General features: G+C 34.2%; 1 protein-coding gene across 1 annotated transcript; it reads left to right on the forward strand.

Moving 5' to 3' along the window:
- Positions 1-1,233: 1,233 nt before the first annotated feature.
- On the forward strand, positions 1,234-9,658 carry LOC128236490 (thymidine phosphorylase-like). Its single transcript, XM_052951375.1, has 8 exons — positions 1,234-1,641; positions 3,275-3,477; positions 3,801-4,029; positions 5,301-5,419; positions 6,038-6,200; positions 7,504-7,731; positions 8,076-8,216; positions 8,667-9,658. Exons 1-8 carry the CDS (start codon positions 1,452-1,454, stop codon positions 8,801-8,803), a joined length of 1,410 nt encoding a protein of 469 aa, XP_052807335.1. The 5' UTR covers positions 1,234-1,451; the 3' UTR covers positions 8,804-9,658.
- The last annotated feature ends 13,159 nt before the right edge of the window (positions 9,659-22,817 follow it).

Below are 22,817 nucleotides of genomic sequence, written 5' to 3' on the forward strand. Positions count from 1 at the left end.
TAAAGCGACATTTCGATTCGACAAACTTTTCACCTGTGTTAAGTATTGAAATAACTGCGTCGCATTAAATTCTTTCTTTTGGTAAGTATATACTAACAATTTTACCATTGTTTATTGTCGCTCACTACATTATACACGCACAATGTTTTAAGATTGATGGTCATTACTTGATCGTCCTAATTAAAACCTAGAATTCAAACACACCAATAATTGATTTGATAGCATTGAAATGTGGAGTAAAAAAACGCACATATATTGAACCTTTATCTGAAAAGGGGTCCAGAATACATGAGGTCCGAATAATGACGCGGGTCCTCTCAAACCAGTACCGGAAACTTGTTTTCTTTGATTGTGTCTATGTCAATAAAGCCTTTGCTTTTTTGAATGAAAAATCGTTAAGGTGTGTTCATATGCGGCGCGTATAAGTAAAACTCCTGTCCTATGATAAAGTTATATCTATAAATAAAACCCTTACAACAACGTTTATTTGAAACTTTATTATGTAAAACTAATTGAAACAGAAGAAGAAGAAGAAGAAGAAGAAGAAGAAGAAGAAGAAGAAGAAGAAGAAGAAGAAGAAGAAGAAGAAGAAGAAGAAGAAGAAGAAGAAGAAGAAGAAGAAGAAGATGAAGAAGAAGAAGAAGAAGAAGAAGAAGAAGAAGAAGAAATTGGTAAAAATGACCATTGATAAAAAAATTCAACAATATTAAATGCACTTAAAACAAAGACGACCATTCATATACATGTACATTGCATATATACAAATTGGTTTGTTTATTTGAGCTGGGCTACAATATGGATTGAGTGCCGAACAAAAGTGTAATTAAATATCGTATCATCATTCAACAGATTGCCCCTATCATAAACAGAATCCCACTTATAACACAAAAGATAACAATATAAATAAATTGCACATTCGTAAATTTTATGAATGAGATATAAAATGTCCGATTTGAAAAGTATACGAGACTGACTGTGAATTGCGTAGAATAATTGTAAACATTCAATAACGCATTTTCACATGGTCGGTCTGGTGTACTTTTTCAAATCGGACGGTTTTATCTCATTGACCTAGATTTCAGGACAAATTATGTAACGAAAGTTTTAAAGCGATACTATCCTAAGTGACATTACATGAAGGAGCGGTTAGAACATTTTCGCATTGCAAATCGAGTTGTACGGAAACTGTTTCAGTATTCGTCTACAATAAGCAATATAAAAGGACGCAGCTGTATATTTCTATCTATACGAGTATTTCAATATTGCAGAAGTAATATCGAATAGCATAGACGCGTTGTTGATGCAAACGTTCCGTTGTTAAATTTTATCATAAGTTGACTAATCATAGCAACACCATCCGCGAAGAACTTTGCCACATTTAAGGCTATACCTTTGTTCAACATTTGTTTAGCTAAAAATATATTTCCAAATCCAAAGCAAAACTCATTAAAATGCCTCCAAACTCAGGAAACTCCAATAACAAAAAAAGAAACGGGGAGACGGAAACTGGGAAAATAAATGGAGAACTGTGTATTCCTAGCTTGATTAAACGAAAAAGAGATGGAAAACAGCTAACTCGTGAAGAGGTGGAATATTTTGTGAAAGAGGTTGTGGCCGGTCAGGTTCAAGATGTGCAACTAGGTAGGAATAATTATGAAAATAATATTACAGTTATTTTTATTAGAACAAACGTATATGAATACGCAATAAATAATTGTATATGTCATACAAACAAACCGTTATTGCTTTGAATATATATTTATTTAGCTCTTTCTATGTATTTCTACATTACATGTGACATTGTTGCTTTTATTTGTTACATTTAGCAGTTCCAAAAAGAAAAAAAGAAACCGTTATCGCAACCAAACGGTATCAATCAGTGAGTGAACATTATTAAAAATATAGAATACAAACAAATCGTAATTGCATAATAATAATAATAATAATAATAATAATAATAATAATAATAATAATAATAATAATAATAATAATAATAATAATGAATGCTTGTATTCAACAAAAAGTGTATAAAATGTGTGTATATAGCAATAATATCTGCAGAGAAAATCGAACAATGAACTTTTTAACTTAATGATAATACTACCGATCAAAGAGCATCTTTTAAGGTAGAAATATATATAATGTCACATTTTTTTGTAGAAAAGTACATCAAGGAATATCTTATATAATGTGTGGAAGTATTTATCAAACTATGTTATTTTATTAATATTACATTTTAATTATCAACAGTCGCAATTTTGTTTTTTGCAATATTTACTTCTTGTAACGTTATCGGCTCTATTTTATGTCTGACAGCTTCACCTGCCAATGTATTCAAACATTTGGCCTATCATGATCTTCATGTAAGTTTTCACTTATGCGCATAATATTTTTAAGACTGATAGTGTGAAGTTATCTATACACGAACGAGTTCATTATACAAATTAATCATTGCAATGGCTTTAATAAATAGAGCATACAATAAACTGCACCCACTAATCACCCACTAATCAAATTATTTATATCATAAATGGAAACAATATGGTTTATTTGTATACATTTCGTATTCCTCATGCGCTTAGTAAAATGAATGAACCTTGAGTTCTAGAGAATGATAAACCAGGAATTTTCTACGATTTATTTTATTTTGAATCCTGAGGTTGAATATAAAGTTTAACTCCACTCGAAATCTCATTTTCATTATTGCCCTAGTTGACTAGTTCAGTTTGTCAGTTACTTAACGAACTATTCACGAAGGCCCGCTTGATAAAAGTTAATATAGCCATTATATGTCAGCTACCTATTTCAAAGTTATTATTCGTACAGACTATTTTCAACATTTCACTATGTAGGGCACAACAACATAATAAACATATCCTTTTGATTTATTAAACCACAAAAATGTCTCATTAAATTTAATAGCGAAATATGATGGAAGGACAAACAGTCATCTTTTGTTTGTGAACATAATTGTAAAACAGCAATCATTCAAGCTGGAAATAACAATTAACGCTTAAATGTCAACTATTTGCGACGCAAATTTCCCGGTTTTGGCAAACATAAGCTCCCTGTTTACAATGATATCTTAGAAAGTAGGTCAATATGTAATTACCGAACCTTAGGTTAAATAAAATTATAATCCGGATTTTTCAATGGAATGTTTCAAGTAAAATCTTATGCATGAGTGTAGGAATGGGAGAGGGGTAGTTAGGGATTTGGCTGAGTTGAGGGTTTTCATGAAAAGGCGTTACAACTTTACTTCTTGTTCTCACAGGGGCAATGTTGATGGCGATGTACATCCGCGGCCTTGACTATGATGAGACGTCCTACTTGACGCGCTCAATGACACACAGTGGTGAGGTTTTGAAGTGGCCAGCGGAATGGAGAGGCAAAATTGTCGACAAACACAGCACTGGTGGAGTTGGGGACAAAGTCAGCCTGATACTCGCGCCTGCTCTAGCCGCGTGTGGTATGAAGGTGAGTAGAGCTAGCACCAGTGATGGCAAAACATACACCAAAAGTGAACAGCCTAGCCTAATGTTATATAATTTGCATAAATCATTTCCATAAACAAGCCAAGGCGAATACAAAAAAGGACTTTACAATCACGCAATCACTACAGAAATCGTACACTGTTAAGTGTTGTCAAGCTGTCAAGAAAACAACTCCACAGCACTTGCATCTTAAAGTAAAATTAGAATAGGGTTACACATGCAATCCCTATATGCGAAGAAAAAGAAGTAGGCATAGGCGAGTTTTTGCATTACAGTAGCGAGACATCCTTTCATCGTACATCACAGGTACCGATGGTGTCGGGACGCGGTCTCTGTCACACAGGCGGAACACTCGATAAACTGGAATCCATTCCTGGATTCACGGTTTCCCAATCACATGCAAACATGATCAAGATTCTTGAAGACGTCGGCTGCTGCATTGTTGGACAGACGAGCAATCTCGTGCCAGCGGACAAGATTATGTATGCCACGCGCGATGTGACGTCAACGACTGAAAATATTGGCTTAATAACATGTAAGGACACGCTTTTAGATGTCTGTGCATATTCAAATAAAGTAAATAACCACTGGGGTATCTGCATAAAGTATACGATCGTTTGAAGCTTTAAGCTCTGGGCAAAATATAGGTTAAAAGATACATTTTGGGCTGTATCGAATTTTGTAAATGCGGTTTGAGTTTGACAGTTTTTTTTAAATCGACAGTTAACGGCATAAATACACAATAATTCCAGTTTAACATGACCAACATCGGTCATGGACCCCAGTAAGTTAATCGGACACGTTGCTTGTCATCATATAACACAATAATTGTTGTAAAACATTTCAAAGAAGACATTGCCTGTTTTTTTGCTTGCAATCACCAGCAAAACGGACAAAGCGAAACAAAATGATTAAAAATGGAACTATAAATTCACCGTACACTTGCATTGAACAATAATTTCGTTTTCGCTATACCGTTAACAAATTAGGGCTGTTAAATACCGTTAATTTATGATGACATTTACACTTTTCTCTAGCGTCGCTTTATATGAATATGATTTTTGTGTATTTCAGGGGCAAACATTGCATACAATTTTTCTAAATTCTAAATAAGCGAAATATATTATAAAAATAACATTCTTGCAATTACTGATATACTTATAAGTAGAAACACACTATTTGTTATTGAGGCCTTAAATAAACAACTAGCTGATAGGTCGTCTCTTTCTTGTATCAGCCTCAATAAAAAAGAAAGCCGCCGAGTCCTTGGACGCACTTGTTCTAGACGGGTACATTTGTTTAGCTCTATCTTGTAGGTAATGAGTCGTTAAACAAATACTGTTTTTCGACTCTGTTGTATTTCGTATATAACGGTTTGAACTTAATATTGACATTTCATTTATAATTGAAAGTTTACGGAGAAAACTAAAAAAAACATCAGTTCAACAATGTCAAAATTGGTCATGGCCTATCCAGTAAAATTAAAAAGTATTTTTTACAGAGTATTTTGCATTGTTTGTTGTTGGCCATCGCCAAACAAAACGATATAATAGAGAGCTTTAAAATTTACCGTACATAAGCCTAGATAAACATTTTTATTTTTTTATTATTGCTAGCCCGATATAAGTACGGTTAATCTTTGATAACACTTACCTAATGTTCTTCTCTCACGTCGCTTATAAATGTGAATTTTAATCATTTGAGGGTACACAATTTAAAAAAAACTACTCGTGATTGTTCGCAAAATGTTTTGTATACAATATATTCGAGAGTTTTATTAACAAGTGTATGTCTTGATGTTTCCAGCCTCAATAATCTCCAAGAAAGTTGCCGAGTCCCTCGACGCCCTTGTTCTAGACGTGAAAATTGGGAAGGGCGCTTTCCTGAAGAATGAGAAAGACGCACGAGAACTGGCAAACAGAATGGTAACTTTGTAGTTATTTAAACTTGTTTTTAAAATTCAACTCAGTATGTTAATATAGTATTTTTTCATTTTCCTTTTTACGTCAGTCAATAACAAGAACAATATCAACAAAACAACAAAACTGAGTTTGACCCTATCTTATCATGTCTAAAACTTCGGTATACTGTTTTCCAAAAGGTTTCAGAGTCCTTCCGCAGTCATTCTGTCAATAACGAGTGTACCAGATGCGTCGCCCTTGAATGTTATATTATGTTGGCCAATCAAGTTCCTAAATGCTTACAGTTCTCAGGTTATTGCGTATGATTGTATCTGCCAGAATGATTTATCTTATAATATGATCATCAACTCTTTAAGACCTTATCCTAAAACCTGCTGTATCTTAATTACTTAAGTGGAATTTAAGTTTATATTACATTATTTCTAACATATGTTGGAAATATTATTTTACTTCGTCCATAACATATTTAAACCATACCTACTAATATAGGCGATACGATAAAAGCAAAAATGTATTGTATAATGATATACACTGGATTTCGTAAATTGTTTTTGAACACTCAAATGATTTGAAGGGACTTCCGTAAGTATGCCATTCTAATCGTAGTAGCTTTCCCAACAGGTTGCCGCCGGAAACGGATCTGGTGTACAGACTATTGCCCTACTAACCGACATGAATTCACCAATCGGAATGAATATCGGAAATGCTCTCGAAGTTGCTGAAACCATTGAGTGTCTACATGGAAATGGTCCAAACGATTTAACAGACCTCGTTACAAGACTAGGTATTGTGCAAGTCTTGTTATCTCACATTTGACATTTTTCTAAGCTTATAGGGTTAGGGTTAGATATAGATATATAAGTTATTTTAGTTTCGCAACTTAGTCTTAGTTACCTACTGAAACATAGTCTTAGTTACCTACTGAAACAGTGGCCCAATTTTATCATTTGTTGTGGCGGGAAAGAACGCAATATTTACTTGTCCTTGACATTTTGTGAATGTAAAGAGTTATGCAAGCCAGTTTTCCTGTTATCGCTATTCGTTTTTCCGCTGTTTAGGTTGCCCATTGAGGGGAAAAGATAACGAGGTTGGTTATTCATGTGATGTACTCCGTCCATAAAGGGAAATGTTTCAGAAACGTATTGAATTGGGAATATTATTTTTTTTTGAATTCAAATATTTCTAATCGTTTGATTGTATTTCAAGCGATTTATAAATAGTTGCACTTGGTGTGCGCCTTGTCTTTATCTTTTGGTTGCTCAGTTTAGAACAACCATACGTGTAATGATTCTCTATGGATTTGATTCATGACGTAATATTTTGACCTTTGAACTACTTACTTTGAGATAATACAATCCGCTGCAGGCCAATTGTGATGAATGAGGTCTTTTCATTGATGCGAACTCATAAATACCAATTCATAGTTGATGTTTTATAATCTTATTGAACGGGAATTATTTTTTCTGTGTACGTCTGCTTATATTTCTAAACTTTTGATTGTACTATAAGCGTTTTATAATCAGTTGCGCGCGTGTGTGCGCCAAACCCTTATTTAATATAAACTAAAACTTGCAAAACCATATGTGTAGTGCATCTAAATGAATTTGAACCATGATTGTATTTTATCGACATATATTTGAACTTTGATCTACGTACTATATGATAATACAATACCATACATGCATAGTTTGATGAATAAGGTATAGAGTGATGTGACCTCACAAATACCCAGTAACTTTATTAGATTCCCTCTCCTATATTCCAACGAATTCTATACTCATTTGTGAAAGTTGTCATGTGGTCAAGTGTTCCAACTCTTATCCTATAATCCCTAAATGCCCAGCATCTTTGACGTTAAATGACAGAATTTAGAACTAGCTCGGATACGGAATCAGGCGATTTAAATCAGGGCACACTTTTACAAATTTTCCGAATTCTGACTATAGACTTAAACTGAAGTTAAGCAAGTTTCTATCATGTCAAACATCTAGTTCTTTGAGTGGAAATATGCAGCACGTTTTTGCTCTGCCAAATATATTTTGTTCGATCTAAACTAAACTAGTGCAAAACTAACATCTTTTCTTTAGGTGGCCATCTTCTATACAAAGTTAACGCAGCGGGTAGCATGGATGCGGCTGTTGATATGGTAGCCAAGACGCTGAATGACGGGAGCGCCCTTGCCAAGTTCCAGGCCATGATGGTAGCCCAGGGTGTCCAAGAGGAACTTGCGGACAAACTGTGCCTCAAGGGGGCGGATGTGTTTGAATACTTGCCCAAGGCAAAACACACATATGAGATTAAATGTTCGAAATCAGGTATATAATAAAACATGATCTGTTAATCGTTATAAGTTTATGGAGCAAATAAGATTTATTGTCAGCTGACATTTCCGATATTTCTGGAACAATTGTCATTTCTCGTGGCCTTTAGTTAAAAACGACTATTGCAATCCACAATAAGTAAGCTAATAAGGGGTGTAATAGTATTGATACTAACTCTGGTCGTTTGTTTTAAATTTTACTTTTTGTTCATACCAATAAAGGTACACGAAGTAAATTCTTGTGCATTCAAAAAAAGTATGGTGCACTTCATTTAGTATGACTATTGTCCCGCTGTTGTTGCTTCACATTTGAATTGATTTGCTATTGATCATTAACAGGCCACATCCACAGCATCGACTCAATGAACTGCGCAATTGTAACGTGGAAATTTGGAGCTGGCCGGAAGAAGGCGGGAGAGGCCATTAACTTCGGGGTTGGAATTCAGTTGAAAAAACATGTCGGTGACGCGGTTAACAAAGGTTGGTTTATGATTATATTCCATGTGTATCATAGATTTGTTGCCAACAAAATACTAATTATGGTAATCGGTCATATTGTTCTTCAGTTTCCCATCCGTACCGATATTTGAATATACCCTCCTTTACACAGTATATTTATTTGATCAACATATGCGTCAATTACATGACCAGCAATGCTTCCTTTGTAGTTTCATAAAAACAAGACAATCATTTTTTAAAATGCGTGACTTATGACAATCTCATACACCAAAAAGAATAAAAGTAATATTTAAGTATTTTTTCATGCTATAATTAAATATAGTAGACTTGTTTCATTTACTGTAAATGAAAATAACAATACCCGTTTTATATTATTTAATATATATTTGCTTAGATTTAGATAGCTATAATAAGCAAACATTCATATTTAATAAATAGTTTGAATTGTATATACTCCCCTAAATTTTTCAGACGAAGTTGCGATGGTTGTCCATCACGACGAGGATGGCATTTTCCCTGCAGAATTTGCAGGTTTACTCAAGGACGCTTTTGTAATTGGCAAAAGCACGATCACACATGGCACACGTGTTCTTGACGTTATCACGTAGCTATCGAGACTTCATCACACTCATATATCAATTACATTAATGTAATATCCAAACGAAGGTGTTGTATAAATCATGTAGGTGAAGTTTGGTATTTCGGTTATGAATACGCTCTTGAAGAGACAACATTTGAATCAGCTTTCATTCTAAATTAAATATCGTGTAAATTGTACAGTTATATGAAACATAACATGACCTGTACCGTAATGATGAATTTATATGAATATAAATAGATGTTACCGTTTCAATCGTCTTGATGATAATTGTTTGTACGTATTAAATCGATTTATTCATGTTGGTACATTAGTCGACTCCAAACTGTCTCTTTGGTTTTCATTGAGTTTCATTTGTGAATATATCCACGTTATTTTATCTGGTGCAGCTACTTTGTTACATGTATCTTATGTTAATTCTATATATTATTTTGTATTTATTTGATGTTGCTACACTTACAATTATATAATAATGACTATTTCTGTTGCCGTCATTAGACAATAAGTTAGAAAGTTTCGTTTCTTTCCTTTTTTAATTTGAATGTCATAAATAAACATATAGAAATTTTATGTATTAGGTTTTCAGCACACAGATTTACTGGCTCTTGAAAATAGTGTACAAGATTGAAAACCACTTTTGAAAAATTGAAAATGTTATTGCAACAAGAAAAACATATTTAAAACACATTTCCCTGACATCTGGAACACCGTAATAAGATAAGATTTAAATAAGATGTTTTGAAAATTAAAGTGTTCTTGAGCTTTTTGATAAAAATGGAATTATATTTTGTGATCTCTTTTTGTGATTTACTCACGTTGAATGTACATTCTGTTAAGCCGAGTTAATTTACCATTATGATAGTGAATTATTTGTACATAAATTATGTTGGTTATATATTTTGTTGCTGTATATGTTTATTTTTCGTTTAAAATAAAACATCATAATGATTGCTGTTCGTTTGCATTTTTCTTTCGTCAAAATTCAATGTAGGTTAGATTGCAGGTAACAAATAAAGAACTTAGCAGAAGCTTCGACAACTATTGTACTTTTTCTAATTTAAAACTGAATTTAAAGCAGACTTACAATGTCCCCGTACAGCAATGCTATTAAGCTATTTAAGAAAACGGTAAAATTTTCATACGAAAACACTTGATTGAAAGTATGAGATGGCATTGGAAATAAATGTCAAACATTAGGAAATATTCATTGAGTTGGAAGTGTTCATTAACATGCTTTCATCACAAGGACCTACTTGGTATAATTTTTAACAAAAATGCACCTTTTCTAACCTGAATGTAAAACCCCCCAAACAATTCGTCTGTACAACAAAGATATGATCATATGCAAGAAAATGGTCTGATACTTATCTGATAATTATTTGGATTTGAAAAGTACGTTTCCAAACATTAGAAAATGTTCACTAAGTTGAAAACGTCCACTAATCATGAATATCGCCATTCTTACCAATATTGCGCAGTTTATCAAAGAAAAAAATAAAGCCAGAATTTGGGTTATTGAAAGCAGAAACGTTAATTATTGTCCGCAGTGAAGTTTTTATACTTTCAACATCGGGGTACTCCCACTACTGTTTTAAACGTATTTTCATGATTTTTTGGTAAATAGTATTCGACTGATAATGTTTGCATTTTATTTGCCGTATTGCGAGATGTTCTGTTACATCAAGAAATCCTACGTTGATATGAAGAGTAATACGTTCATGAGTTTATATATGAAATGCTAGAAAAGTATACAAGTGTATCTGGTAGGTTTTGTTGCATAACAAATACGCGAGACGTTCTTATTGGGTAACAAATTGCCTTTTGTTATAACTATGTACAAATCTTACAGCTCGTGTCTTAATTTCACATATATTTACGCACGATAGACATAAAAGGTGTTTAAAAATAAAAAATGCCCGTAGAAAGAAGAGACGCAAAAACTCAATATAAAATAGTTACAGTAAGTATATAAATGGTACACTTGGACTAAAAGCACAGTTTTAATATATATGCGAAAAGCTACACAAACAACCTCAATAGCAAAATGTTTAAACATAAACCCGGTTTATTGGCACTGGGTAAACGTCAAAGACATAAATCATAAAATCACAAACAAGAAACATGGAAGAACAGCAAAAAAACTCCACAAGCAGCACAATGCATATAGGCTATATATATAAAAAACTAGGTATGTTTATCAAGGTTTGTTAGGTACCGCCTTGGAACATTCAGTTAAATGTAAATTTACTTTGGGTTAAAACCAGTTTGTGTGCACAAGCTCACTCTTATCCCAACAATCCCGAATAAAGTAAAAACGGAAATGATAAACTTATCGAAGTATACACTAACTTGGAGAAACATTAACCACGTTTAATGACACAGGGTAAACGCCAAGATATAGAATACAAAAACAAAACCAGACATATGGAACAACACCAAAAAACTCCACAAACAACTCAGTGCACATATACCATTTAAAAAAAAACAAGGGTTGTTTATCAAGGATTGTTAGGTACCGCATTGGAATGGTCAGTAAAATGTAAAATTACTGGGGGCTTAATGCAGTGTAAGTGCACAACATTTGTGCGAAAAGCTACAAAAACAAGCTCAGTAGCAAAAAGTTTAAACATAAACGTGGTTTAATGGCACTGGGTAAACGCAAAAGAAATAGAACATAAAATCACAAACAAGAAACATGGAAGAACAGCACAAAAGCATACATACTATATATAAAAAACTAGGTATGTTTATCTCGGATTGTTAGGTACCGCCTCGGGACGGTCAGTAAAATGTAAATTTACTTGGGGTTTAAACCAGTTTGTGTGCACAACCTCACTCTGATCCCAACAATCCCGAATAAATCAATAATGTAAACGTTTGGACGTCATCATATATATAACCCTCACTCTTATCCCAACAATCCTAAATATATAAAAAAACGCAAAAGGTAAATCTCATCAAAGTATGAAACTTAACGATAAAACAAATAATAATAAACTTAAAGGTAACCGCCAATTACTTCTATGATTAGAGATCCCAACTCTATCTGCAGACGGAGGAATACAATTCAGAGCACCTTATGTAAATAATTTTCAAAGATACGGTGCAGTCATTGGTTGAAACTATGAACATCACACACAGTCTTTAAAAGGTTTAAAACTGTGTTATCATAGAGTTTCATAATAAAAAGCATCATGGTACTAAAACTGGGAACAAATAAAGAAAACATTATTAAAAATAAAAGAGTCATGTATTAGCTATTCTTTCCTTCCAAATGATTTAAAAAGGTAAAATATTTGAAGAAAATGAAGTCGCATACCAAAACACTCCGAGTCAGCCAAAAAAGGTTATGAAGATAACATGAATTAGCAAAATTTTCATAAAATCAAAGGACTGAAAGCTTAGTCATATAGGGATGCCATATTCAACCCTATATTTTATTTCAGGAATTCATTTTCAAAAACTAGAAGGCAAGTACTCTTCAAAATATTGCCTTAATGTCCACGGTGTAAATAAAATCCAAGTTACTCATTGAGTCTATCTGCCAAACTTCCTGCTGGAAACACTTTAATTATACGAATTTTCTTTAAAACATCACTATAAAATCGGGATGACCAATACTATTAGCAATAAGCGATTTAAGACTATTATTGTATTTTGATATAAGATTATAATGACCATTAACAAATTTTGAGAAAGTTTTCCTTAATTTATAATATCTGAAACCCTGTTTTAGAAGTTTTTCCGTCATAAGTTTACTGCGAGAGCTGAATTTGTTTTACATCTGTACATATTCTAGCAAATCTTATTAACTGTGCAATAAAAACACCATATGATCAAGTCACAATGATTGATCGTAAAGTGTTTACAGAATATTTATGCGAAAAGCTAACCCTAACCCAGAAGCCAAATGCTTTAGGTTAAAGGCAAACTAGCCGTCTATCATAACGTTTGATTCGTCTTCAATGCATGCTCTCCCTTGGTCTTCGTATGGGAAACAAGTAGATTAAACTTCGGAAATATGAGATACTCTGGAACAGTATGATATGATGCATACTTATTAAGTTATAATATTTGAAGAATGATAAAATCAATACATGAAGACATTCTGTTATGTATTTTGTAATGACACAAACATGTTGTATCTCTTATTAAAAAGAAAAAAATGAAAGATATGTTACTTCAAAATGACCGATCCAACATAAAAATCATCATTCGTTCAATATGTACATATACCTCTTACAAGTTTAACACACTAAACAATTTAAAAAAAGTACCACTGCATGGCGGGCTTTGTCAGCCCAAAATATTTCAGTATCATAGTTGCTGGTCTTGTCAGGTGATATAATTGAGAGATCAAAGTGATGACCGTTTTCTGTAAAATTTCAATTGTTGAAGTAACTCGCTTTGTTTCTGTAGTTTGTTATATAAAGACATAAAAGATCAAGAAAGTACAATTCCATTAAGTGCATTACTTTGATAGTTCAAATCCATTTGTCGATAAATATCCTAATAAGCTCAATTATATAAATGCCCACTGCTGTTTTGAATCTATTATGAGCATATTCAGTTGATGTTGCGAGAGAACTTGTGAAATAGAACTGCGTTTTTACTGCAGCATATGTTCATGTAACTGTTTCTAAATGATATAAGCCTTAACTGCATGCTTTGCTTGATGTATAAAAGGTCTTCAACGTTATGTTTACCATTTCTTCGTCAATTATATTTAATATTTAATTGGTTAAAGAGCATTTTCCAGTTATATAGTATCAGACATCGAAACAATTAACTTTTTTAAAATGTAAATACAATAGCTGCAACCGTGAAACATCATCATAGAAGAAATAACGGGATATAATGTTAATTTGACTAAAGCTCATATAGATCATCGTTATAAATACAAAACAAATATGTCAGGAAAACCTTAACACGAACATCCATTAATAGGTGTCAGTTGCCATTTATATATTAAGATGTACCTATTTTAAGCTTGTTATTTCGTTTTGTGTTTTTTTAGTTTCTATTTGTTAAGTGTAAAAAATGTTGCTATAAAATATTTACTTGTTGAAGGATTAGTTATGATCGACAGCATTTTTTTCAATGTCTGATATTTGTGTAGTAAAGAATGCAAGTAACATCTTTTTAGTTGATATAGCAATCACAACTGATGTAAATATACTGTAGATTAGTTAGATGGAAAAGGGTATTTAACTAGCTGTAATTTAAGGACCCAGCATCCAGCGACAGAGAAATTGTCAGCTTGCTATGCTGAAAATGATTTAGTATTGCACGAGTGAGTATTGCATATATATCTAATATTCACGCCATGGGGGTCCAGGGTCGCTTTGGACACTAACGGGAGACGGCCGGCACAAGCCGTAGAGGTTTTAAGACGTACATAACATCGGCATCGACCTTGATTTGCAGAGACGAGGATATAGGGATAGCGGTGCGGGCTCATGAAACCATTAGCTGTACATATTGGCTTCAAGCACAATTAATGAAATGAAGTGTGATGACTACTGAAACTAAAATCACGCACACAGTTATTAAGGGCATATGTTAGCGAGTAATGATTTCACTGGAATATTACAAACATGTCTTTAATTATTTCTGAAAAGAAAGTTTCATTATTGAACGGTACTGCTTAAGCCTGTGCTGGTTCTCCAGATTGTCGTTTTGCGCATTTATGTCTTGAGCTTCTTAACATCGTCTTCAATCAAAGTTTTTATCTTTTATTTGATGTCTTCATGACCGTTTTTCATTTCCTGTATTTTATTTAGAAAACGTTTTTCCCTAACAGTTCGTTTGCTTTATTTTCCTGTCTAGCCCTTCTTTTATTTTTATCAATGTTTATTTTAATATAATTAAGTAAATAAGAAAATATTCCCTTTCAGCTCTTTAAATGCTACCCTTCATGTATCCTAATTGAGAAAAATCTAAATCCCGTATGATAAATTCCTCGATTGGTAAGTATCTTTTCAATTATTCGGATGAGACATTGTAAAGTACTGTCATGATATTGTGTTTCTTGGCAAATGTTTTTGTTTCAATGGAAAGAGCGGACTTGCTGGTTATAGCCTATTGTCGTTTTAATACTGTCTCTGTCTCAGTAATGGGGTCTGGAAATTCAATCAATGTGTCTTCCAGCCATCCTTATTACTCCCGAACGATGCAAAAACGAAATATCTAATCTAATTTAGATTATCTAGTAATCATAAAGGTACGCCCCATAAACACATGTTTGGTTGGTTTGTACAGTTTTGCAAACCAAGACATGAAGTAGCTAAGACAGAAAGTGTATATATATGTAAAGAAATTCAATTTCGTGTTTTTCAGCCGTCCTTTTTTACCTCGAATGATTCAGAAACGATTATATCTAATCATAAAGGTATGCCTCATAAACACATGTCTTGCTGGTTTGTACATTTTAGGCTTAATAATACAAGACATGGTATAGCTAAGACAGAACAGCGGACTTAACCTGATCCGCGTTTTTATACTGAACATTTGCCCCTGGGGTAAATTATTTGTTCCTGTTTATTTGTTGTCAGATATACCCCTTTTTGAAACATTCATCGTTAAGAATGAATGCGTACAGGTTGTATTATATGATAAAATATTAAACAAAATATGCATCTTTTTTCCCTTTCACGGCACTGTTTAATCAGCGCCTGCCTTTCGATTAGAAATGCTTTTATTGTTATTTCCATGCAACCCAGTTATGATCGACTCGTTTAGAGTATGACCCTGTCTTATTAATGCAAATGGTTTACATTTTGTCTGGACTATTTAACTTTTGAATATCTTCGTCTCAGATTATGATTGATATCTGAGCTGTTGAAAAAGGTTTCCGATTGTTCCTCTTAAATAACAGACGTAATCCAACGCAATGACATTCATAACTTAAACAAAAAATGAGTGTGTCAAACTATGCCAGATTTTCTCTTTTAGGTACGAAATACGTTCTTTTTGAAACGAAAGTCCCCATATATGACGACACCAGTTTAGCATTGTCCGAAAAAGACTGTTGACAAGTTATTCATTAGTTTTAAATAACCTATTCAACAACGGTTGTGAAACACGTTATTAAAACATCGCAATCATTCTAGTTGGCACGATGTTACGCGATAGGGTGGTTTTGTGCTGTTGAGGGAACCGGGGTACCCGGAGAAAACCCACAGGTCTAGTTTGGCTACCATAAAGCAAACTCACATACCCCGGGAATCAAACACGGCACGCATCAGTAAGAAGCGATTGCGCTATTCACTCCGCACACCAAACAACTATTACAAATGTATTGGAATAACATCATGGATTTGTCCAAATAAGAGAAGCCATAAGCTGTACAGTTCTGTACTTTACGGAACAGCACCATACTGTAAGCAGCCAGCATGTATTATACCGTTATACCAATACAACTGGAATATCTTCAAAATATATTTCATGCGCATACTTTAACAAACTCCATATCAGCCTTTACACAAGCATGAGCAGCTTGAAAGAGAAACAGATGCTAGACATAGTATAAAGCTTCCTTCCCAATTCTGTCTTCATTATACTGTTCAGTGCATATACCAGTTTTCTAATTTTCACCTATTTTAGCAACAGGTAATCCTTCGATTATGCTTCAACTTTGTACATCGGAAAAATGCAAATGTGTTATTAAATTAAATTCTATAATAAATATACGGACGGATGAAACATGTAGTTTTGGCTGACTACCTTCCTTCAGTGTTCATTTGTCTTGTTTAAGGTCAAGCTCCTGTTATTATTATTTTTTTCGCACGTTTCTCCACGCTTGCCTTCATGTGTTTAACGTTCAATCCGTAAATGATTCGGCGGTGGTGCAATTATGTTTGGGAGCACCATCCATCTCTGTTGTCTGTTGTTTTTCTCAGCAAAGTATATCCTTTTGTTTTGCAGAAATCGTTGTATGTCGTTATTTCGGAAAAGTACACCCTACGGTAATGGTCGGCCTAACACATAGAATTGTTTTCTGGTTTGGATATATTTTATAGACATCTTTGGACATAAATAATTAATATGAAACTATTTTAACAATTACGCAGATACGTAATTGTAATCAAGAAGAAAAAAAGTTTGGTAAGCCTATGATTTGTTTAACTCCTTCTTGGATTTATGAGTATTGTCATATGTTTAAAAGTTTTAGATGAAACAAAATTATTTCAAAAATGTTTAAAATTGTTGAATCGGAGCATCTTTATTTTCTGACTACCAAGATGTTTTACTTCATAACGCACTGTATAACTTGAAATAAATGCGACATTTTAGCAAACATAAATCGCGTTTCTTTTCTTGGACATTTTCAAAAAGCAAGAAACAGGATTACGATGATAGGATATTAGGATTCCGTCCTTCTGGTTCCATGACATTATCGATAAAATAGTTTGCAAAACAGGCTTCTGTAAATGAAATTGAATTACTAATACAGAATGGTTTAGAGCAGGATATTAACAGAAGCCTTGTGTCCAGACCTTAATCGGATTGGTATTGGGATGAAGTCAAGATGTTTGGGACGAATATCAAACGTCGAACTAAGGTCAGAAGGGTTCTGTTTCTTCAGTACATTCAGCTGACCAATTCTCCACTTAGTGCAACACTGCCAAAGACTTACCATGATTACCCGTAGCGTGTGTGTGCGTGTGTGCGTGTGTGCGTGTGTGCGTGCGTGCGTGCGTCCGTGCGTGTATGTGCTTGTTTATAGTCCGGCAAGGTCCATTCGGCAATTGCTTGGATAATATTGTATTATTGTTTGTAATTAAGGGTTAAAGAGCATAGTGTATACACAGAATGTAACCTTTGTTAATGCTAGCCTAGTTCTTTTACGTGCAGGTGCATTTTAAACGTCCCTCCCGAAAGACGATTCGCTTGTGTTATACCGATGCGGCGGGGAATTGAACCTGCAATCCCTTGATTGACAATCAAGTGTATTACCAATAGACCAAAGATCCTGCCCTTAACGTTTGATCATGACGGTCATTTTAGTGTTGTCACCGGCATGTACGGTAAAGCAACTATCTTACGTTTTTTTTGAACCTGAACGAAAACGCTGCTGACAAATGAACATATTTTTACAAAGTGCCTTATAGGTAACAACAACATTTATAGCTATTTTACCTGCTGAGTGTTCATATATAGCAATCTGGCCTCATTTCTGTTCCAAAACATGAAGAGATTGTGTACCATTACACGACAAAACATTCGCAAATCCACTATTATTTCAGTCTCTTTAGGCTGGTGCCGCTTTTGAAAAAGTATTTAAACACTGAACAGGGATAAATTTTGTATCATGTTTTGATTTCCGGTTCAAATAGTCGGGCGGTTAATTACAGAAAGATTCGCTTGCTAAATGCGATTTAAACACACACACACAAACACACATACAAAGGTATAGGCAACCAGTCAGATTGGCAACAAGTCAGACAGGAAGATTGTTAATGGATGAATGCATATTTGTCTTTTACTGCTTGCTTCTCTGATTATGTGGTGTCTGTGCGTCTATTTGTTTCTACTTGCCCTTAATACTTTGTGGCTGACTGTTTGTCTATGTGTTGATCTGGATGGATGATTGGGTAGACATACAGACATACATATAGAAAATAGAGAGACTTACCACGACACAACGAGATGAACAGACATACATACAGACGGATTGTCATACAGACAAACAGCTACACAGATGGACAGACATTTATATAGACATACGGAGACTGTCAATCCGACAGATAAACAGATAGACAGTTAAACAGATGGACAGACATTCATTCAGACAGGTGTGTAAACATTCGTACAGACAAATAGTAAAACAGATGGACAGACATTCATTCAGACAGGTGGATAAACATTCGTACAGACAAATAGTTAAACAGATGGACAGACATTCATACAGACAGAGTGTAGGACATTCATGCAGACAGCCAGGAAAGATGGACATACATTTATACAGACATATGTACATACATTTACACAGACTTATGGACAGACAGACAGTGAACAGATGGAAAGACATTCAAACAGACATATTGACCAGTGGACATACTTTCATACAGACAGATGAACATAAATCTATACAGACATATTGACTAGCTGGACATACTTTCATACAGACAGATTGACCAGATGGACATTCTTTCATACAGACAGATGAACATAAATCTATACAGACATATTGACCAGATGGACATACTTTCATACAGACAGATTGACCAGATGGACATACTTTCATACAGACATATTGACCAGATCGGCATACTTTCATACAGACAGATTGACCAGATGGACATACTTTCATACAGACAGATGAACATAAATCTATACAGACATATTGACCAGATGGACATACTTTCATACAGGCATATTGACCCGATGGACATACTTTCATACAGACATATTGACCAGATGGACATACTTTCATACAGACATATTGACCAGATGGACATACTTTCATACAGACAGATGAACATAAATCGATACAGACATATTGACCAGATGGACTTACTTTCATACAGACATATTGACCAGATGGACATACTTTCATACAGACAGATGAACATAAATCGATACAGACATATTGACCAGATGGACATACTTTCATACAGACATATTGACCAGATGGACATACTTTCATACAGACAGATGAACATAAATCTATACAGACATATTGACCAGATGGACATACTTTCATACAGACATATTGACCAGATGGACATACTTTCATACAGACATATTGACCAGATGGACATACTTTCATACAGACATATTGACCAGATGGACATACTTTCATACAGACATATTGACCAGATGGACATACTTTCATACAGACATATTGACCAGATCGGCATACTTTCATACAGACAGATTGACCAGATGGACATACTTTCATACAGACAGATGAACATAAATCGATACAGACATATTGACCAGATGGACATACTTTCATACAGACATATTTACCAGATGGACATACTTTCATACAGACATATTGACCAGATGGACATACTTTCATACAGACATATTGACCAGATGGACATACTTTCATACAGACAGATGAACAAAAATCTATACAGACATATTGACCAGATGGACATACTTTCATACAGACATATTGACCAGATGGACATACTTTCATACAGACAGATGAACATAAATCGATACAGACATTTTGACCCGATGGACATACTTTCATACAGACATATTGACCAGATGGACATACTTTCATGCAGACAGATTGACCAGATGGACATTCTTTCATACAGACAGATGAACAAAAATCTATACAGACATATTGACCAGATGGACATACTTTCATACAGACATATTGACCAGATGGACATACTTTCATACAGACATATTGACCAGATGGACATACTTTCATACAGACAGATGAACATAAATCGATACAGACATATTGACCCGATGGACATACTTTCATACAGACATATTGACCAGATGGACATACTTTCATACAGACAGATGAACATAAATCGATACAGACATATTGACCAGATGGACTTACTTTCATACAGACATATTGACCAGATCGGCATACTTTTATACAGACAGATTGACCAGATGGACATACTTTCATACAGACAGATGAACATAAATCGATACAGACATATTGACCAGATGGACATACTTTCATACAGGCATATTTACCAGATGGACATACTTTCATACAGACATATTGACCAGATGGACATACTTTCATACAGACAGATGAACATAAATCTATACAGACATATTGACCAGATGGACATACTTTCATACAGACATATTGACCAGATGGACATACTTTCATACAGACAGATGAACATAAATCGATACAGACATATTGACCCGATGGACATACTTTCATACAGACATATTGACCAGATGGACATACTTTCATACAGACAGATGAACAAAAATCTATACAGACATATTGACCAGATGGACATACTTTCATACAGGCATATTGACCCGATGGACATACTTTCATACAGACAGATGAACATAAATCGATACAGACATTTTGACCCGATGGACATACTTTCATACAGACATATTGACCAGATGGACATACTTTCATACAGACAGATGAACATAAATCGATACAGACATTTTGACCCGATGGACATACTTTCATACAGACATATTGACCAGATGGACATACTTTCATACAGACAGATGAACATAAATCGATACAGACATATTGACCAGATGGACATACTTTCATACAGACATATTGACCCGATGGACATACTTTCATACAGACATATTGACCAGATGGACATACTTTCATACAGACATATTGACCAGATGGACATACTTTCATACAGACAGATGAACATAAATCGATACAGACATTTTGACCCGATGGACATACTTTCATACAGACATATTGACCAGATGGACATACTTTCATACAGACATATTGACCAGATGGACATACTTTCATACAGACAGATGAACATAAATCTATACAGACATATTGACCAGATGGACATACTTTCATACAGACATATTGACCAGATGGACATACTTTCATACAGACATATTGACCAGATGGACATTCTTTCATACAGACATATTGACCCGATGGACATACTTTCATACAGACATATTGACCAGATGGACATACTTTCATACAGACATATTGACCAGATGGACATTCTTTCATACAGACATATTGACCAGATGGACATACTTTCATACAGACATATTGACCAGATGGACATTCTTTCATACAGACATATTGACCAGATGGACATACTTTCATACAGACAGATGAACATAAATCTATACAGACATATTGACCAGATGGACTTACTTTCATACAGACATATTGACCAGATGGACATACTTTCATACAGACAGATGAACAAAAATCTATACAGACATATTGACCAGATGGACTTACTTTCATACAGACATATTGACCAGATGGACATACTTTCATACAGACAGATGAACATAAATCTATACAGACATATTGACCAGATGGACATACTTTCATACAGACATATTGACCAGATGGACATACTTTCATACAGACATATTGACCAGATGGACATACTTTCATACAGACATATTTACCAGATGGACATACTTTCATACAGACATATTGACCAGATGGACATACTTTCATACAGACAGATGAACATAAATCTATACAGACATATTGACCAGATGGACATACTTTCATACAGACATATTGACCAGATGGACATACTTTCAAACAGACATATTGACCAGATGGACATACTTTCATACAGACAGATGAACATAAATCTATACAGACATATTGACCAGATGAACATACTTTCATACAGACATATTTACCAGATGGACATACTTTCATACAGACATATTGACCCGATGGACATACTTTCATACAGACATATTTACCAGATGGACATACTTTCATACAGGCATATTGACCCGATGGACATACTTTCATACAGACATATTGACCAGATGGACATACTTTCATACAGACATATTGACCAGATGGACATACTTTCAAACAGACATATTGACCAGATGGACATACTTTCATACAGACAGATGAACATAAAACTATACAGACATATTGACCAGATGGACATACTTTCATACAGACATATTTACCAGATGGACATACTTTCATACAGACATATTGACCAGATGGACATACTTTCATACAGACATATTTACCAGATGGACATACTTTCATACAGGCATATTGACCCGATGGACATACTTTCATACAGACATATTGACCAGATGGACATACTTTCATACAGATATATTGACCAGATGGACATACTTTCAAACAGACATATTGACCAGATGGACATACTTTCATACAGACAGATGAACATAAAACTATACAGACATATTGACCAGATGGACATACTTTCATACAGACAGATTGACCAGATGGACATACTTTCATACAGACAGATGAACATAAATCTATACAGACATATTGACCAGATGGACATACTTTCATACAGACATATTTACCAGATGGACAT

This window comes from Mya arenaria, chromosome 6 (genome assembly GCF_026914265.1).
Source record: "Mya arenaria isolate MELC-2E11 chromosome 6, ASM2691426v1".
Classification (NCBI taxonomy): domain Eukaryota; kingdom Metazoa; phylum Mollusca; class Bivalvia; order Myida; family Myidae; genus Mya; species Mya arenaria.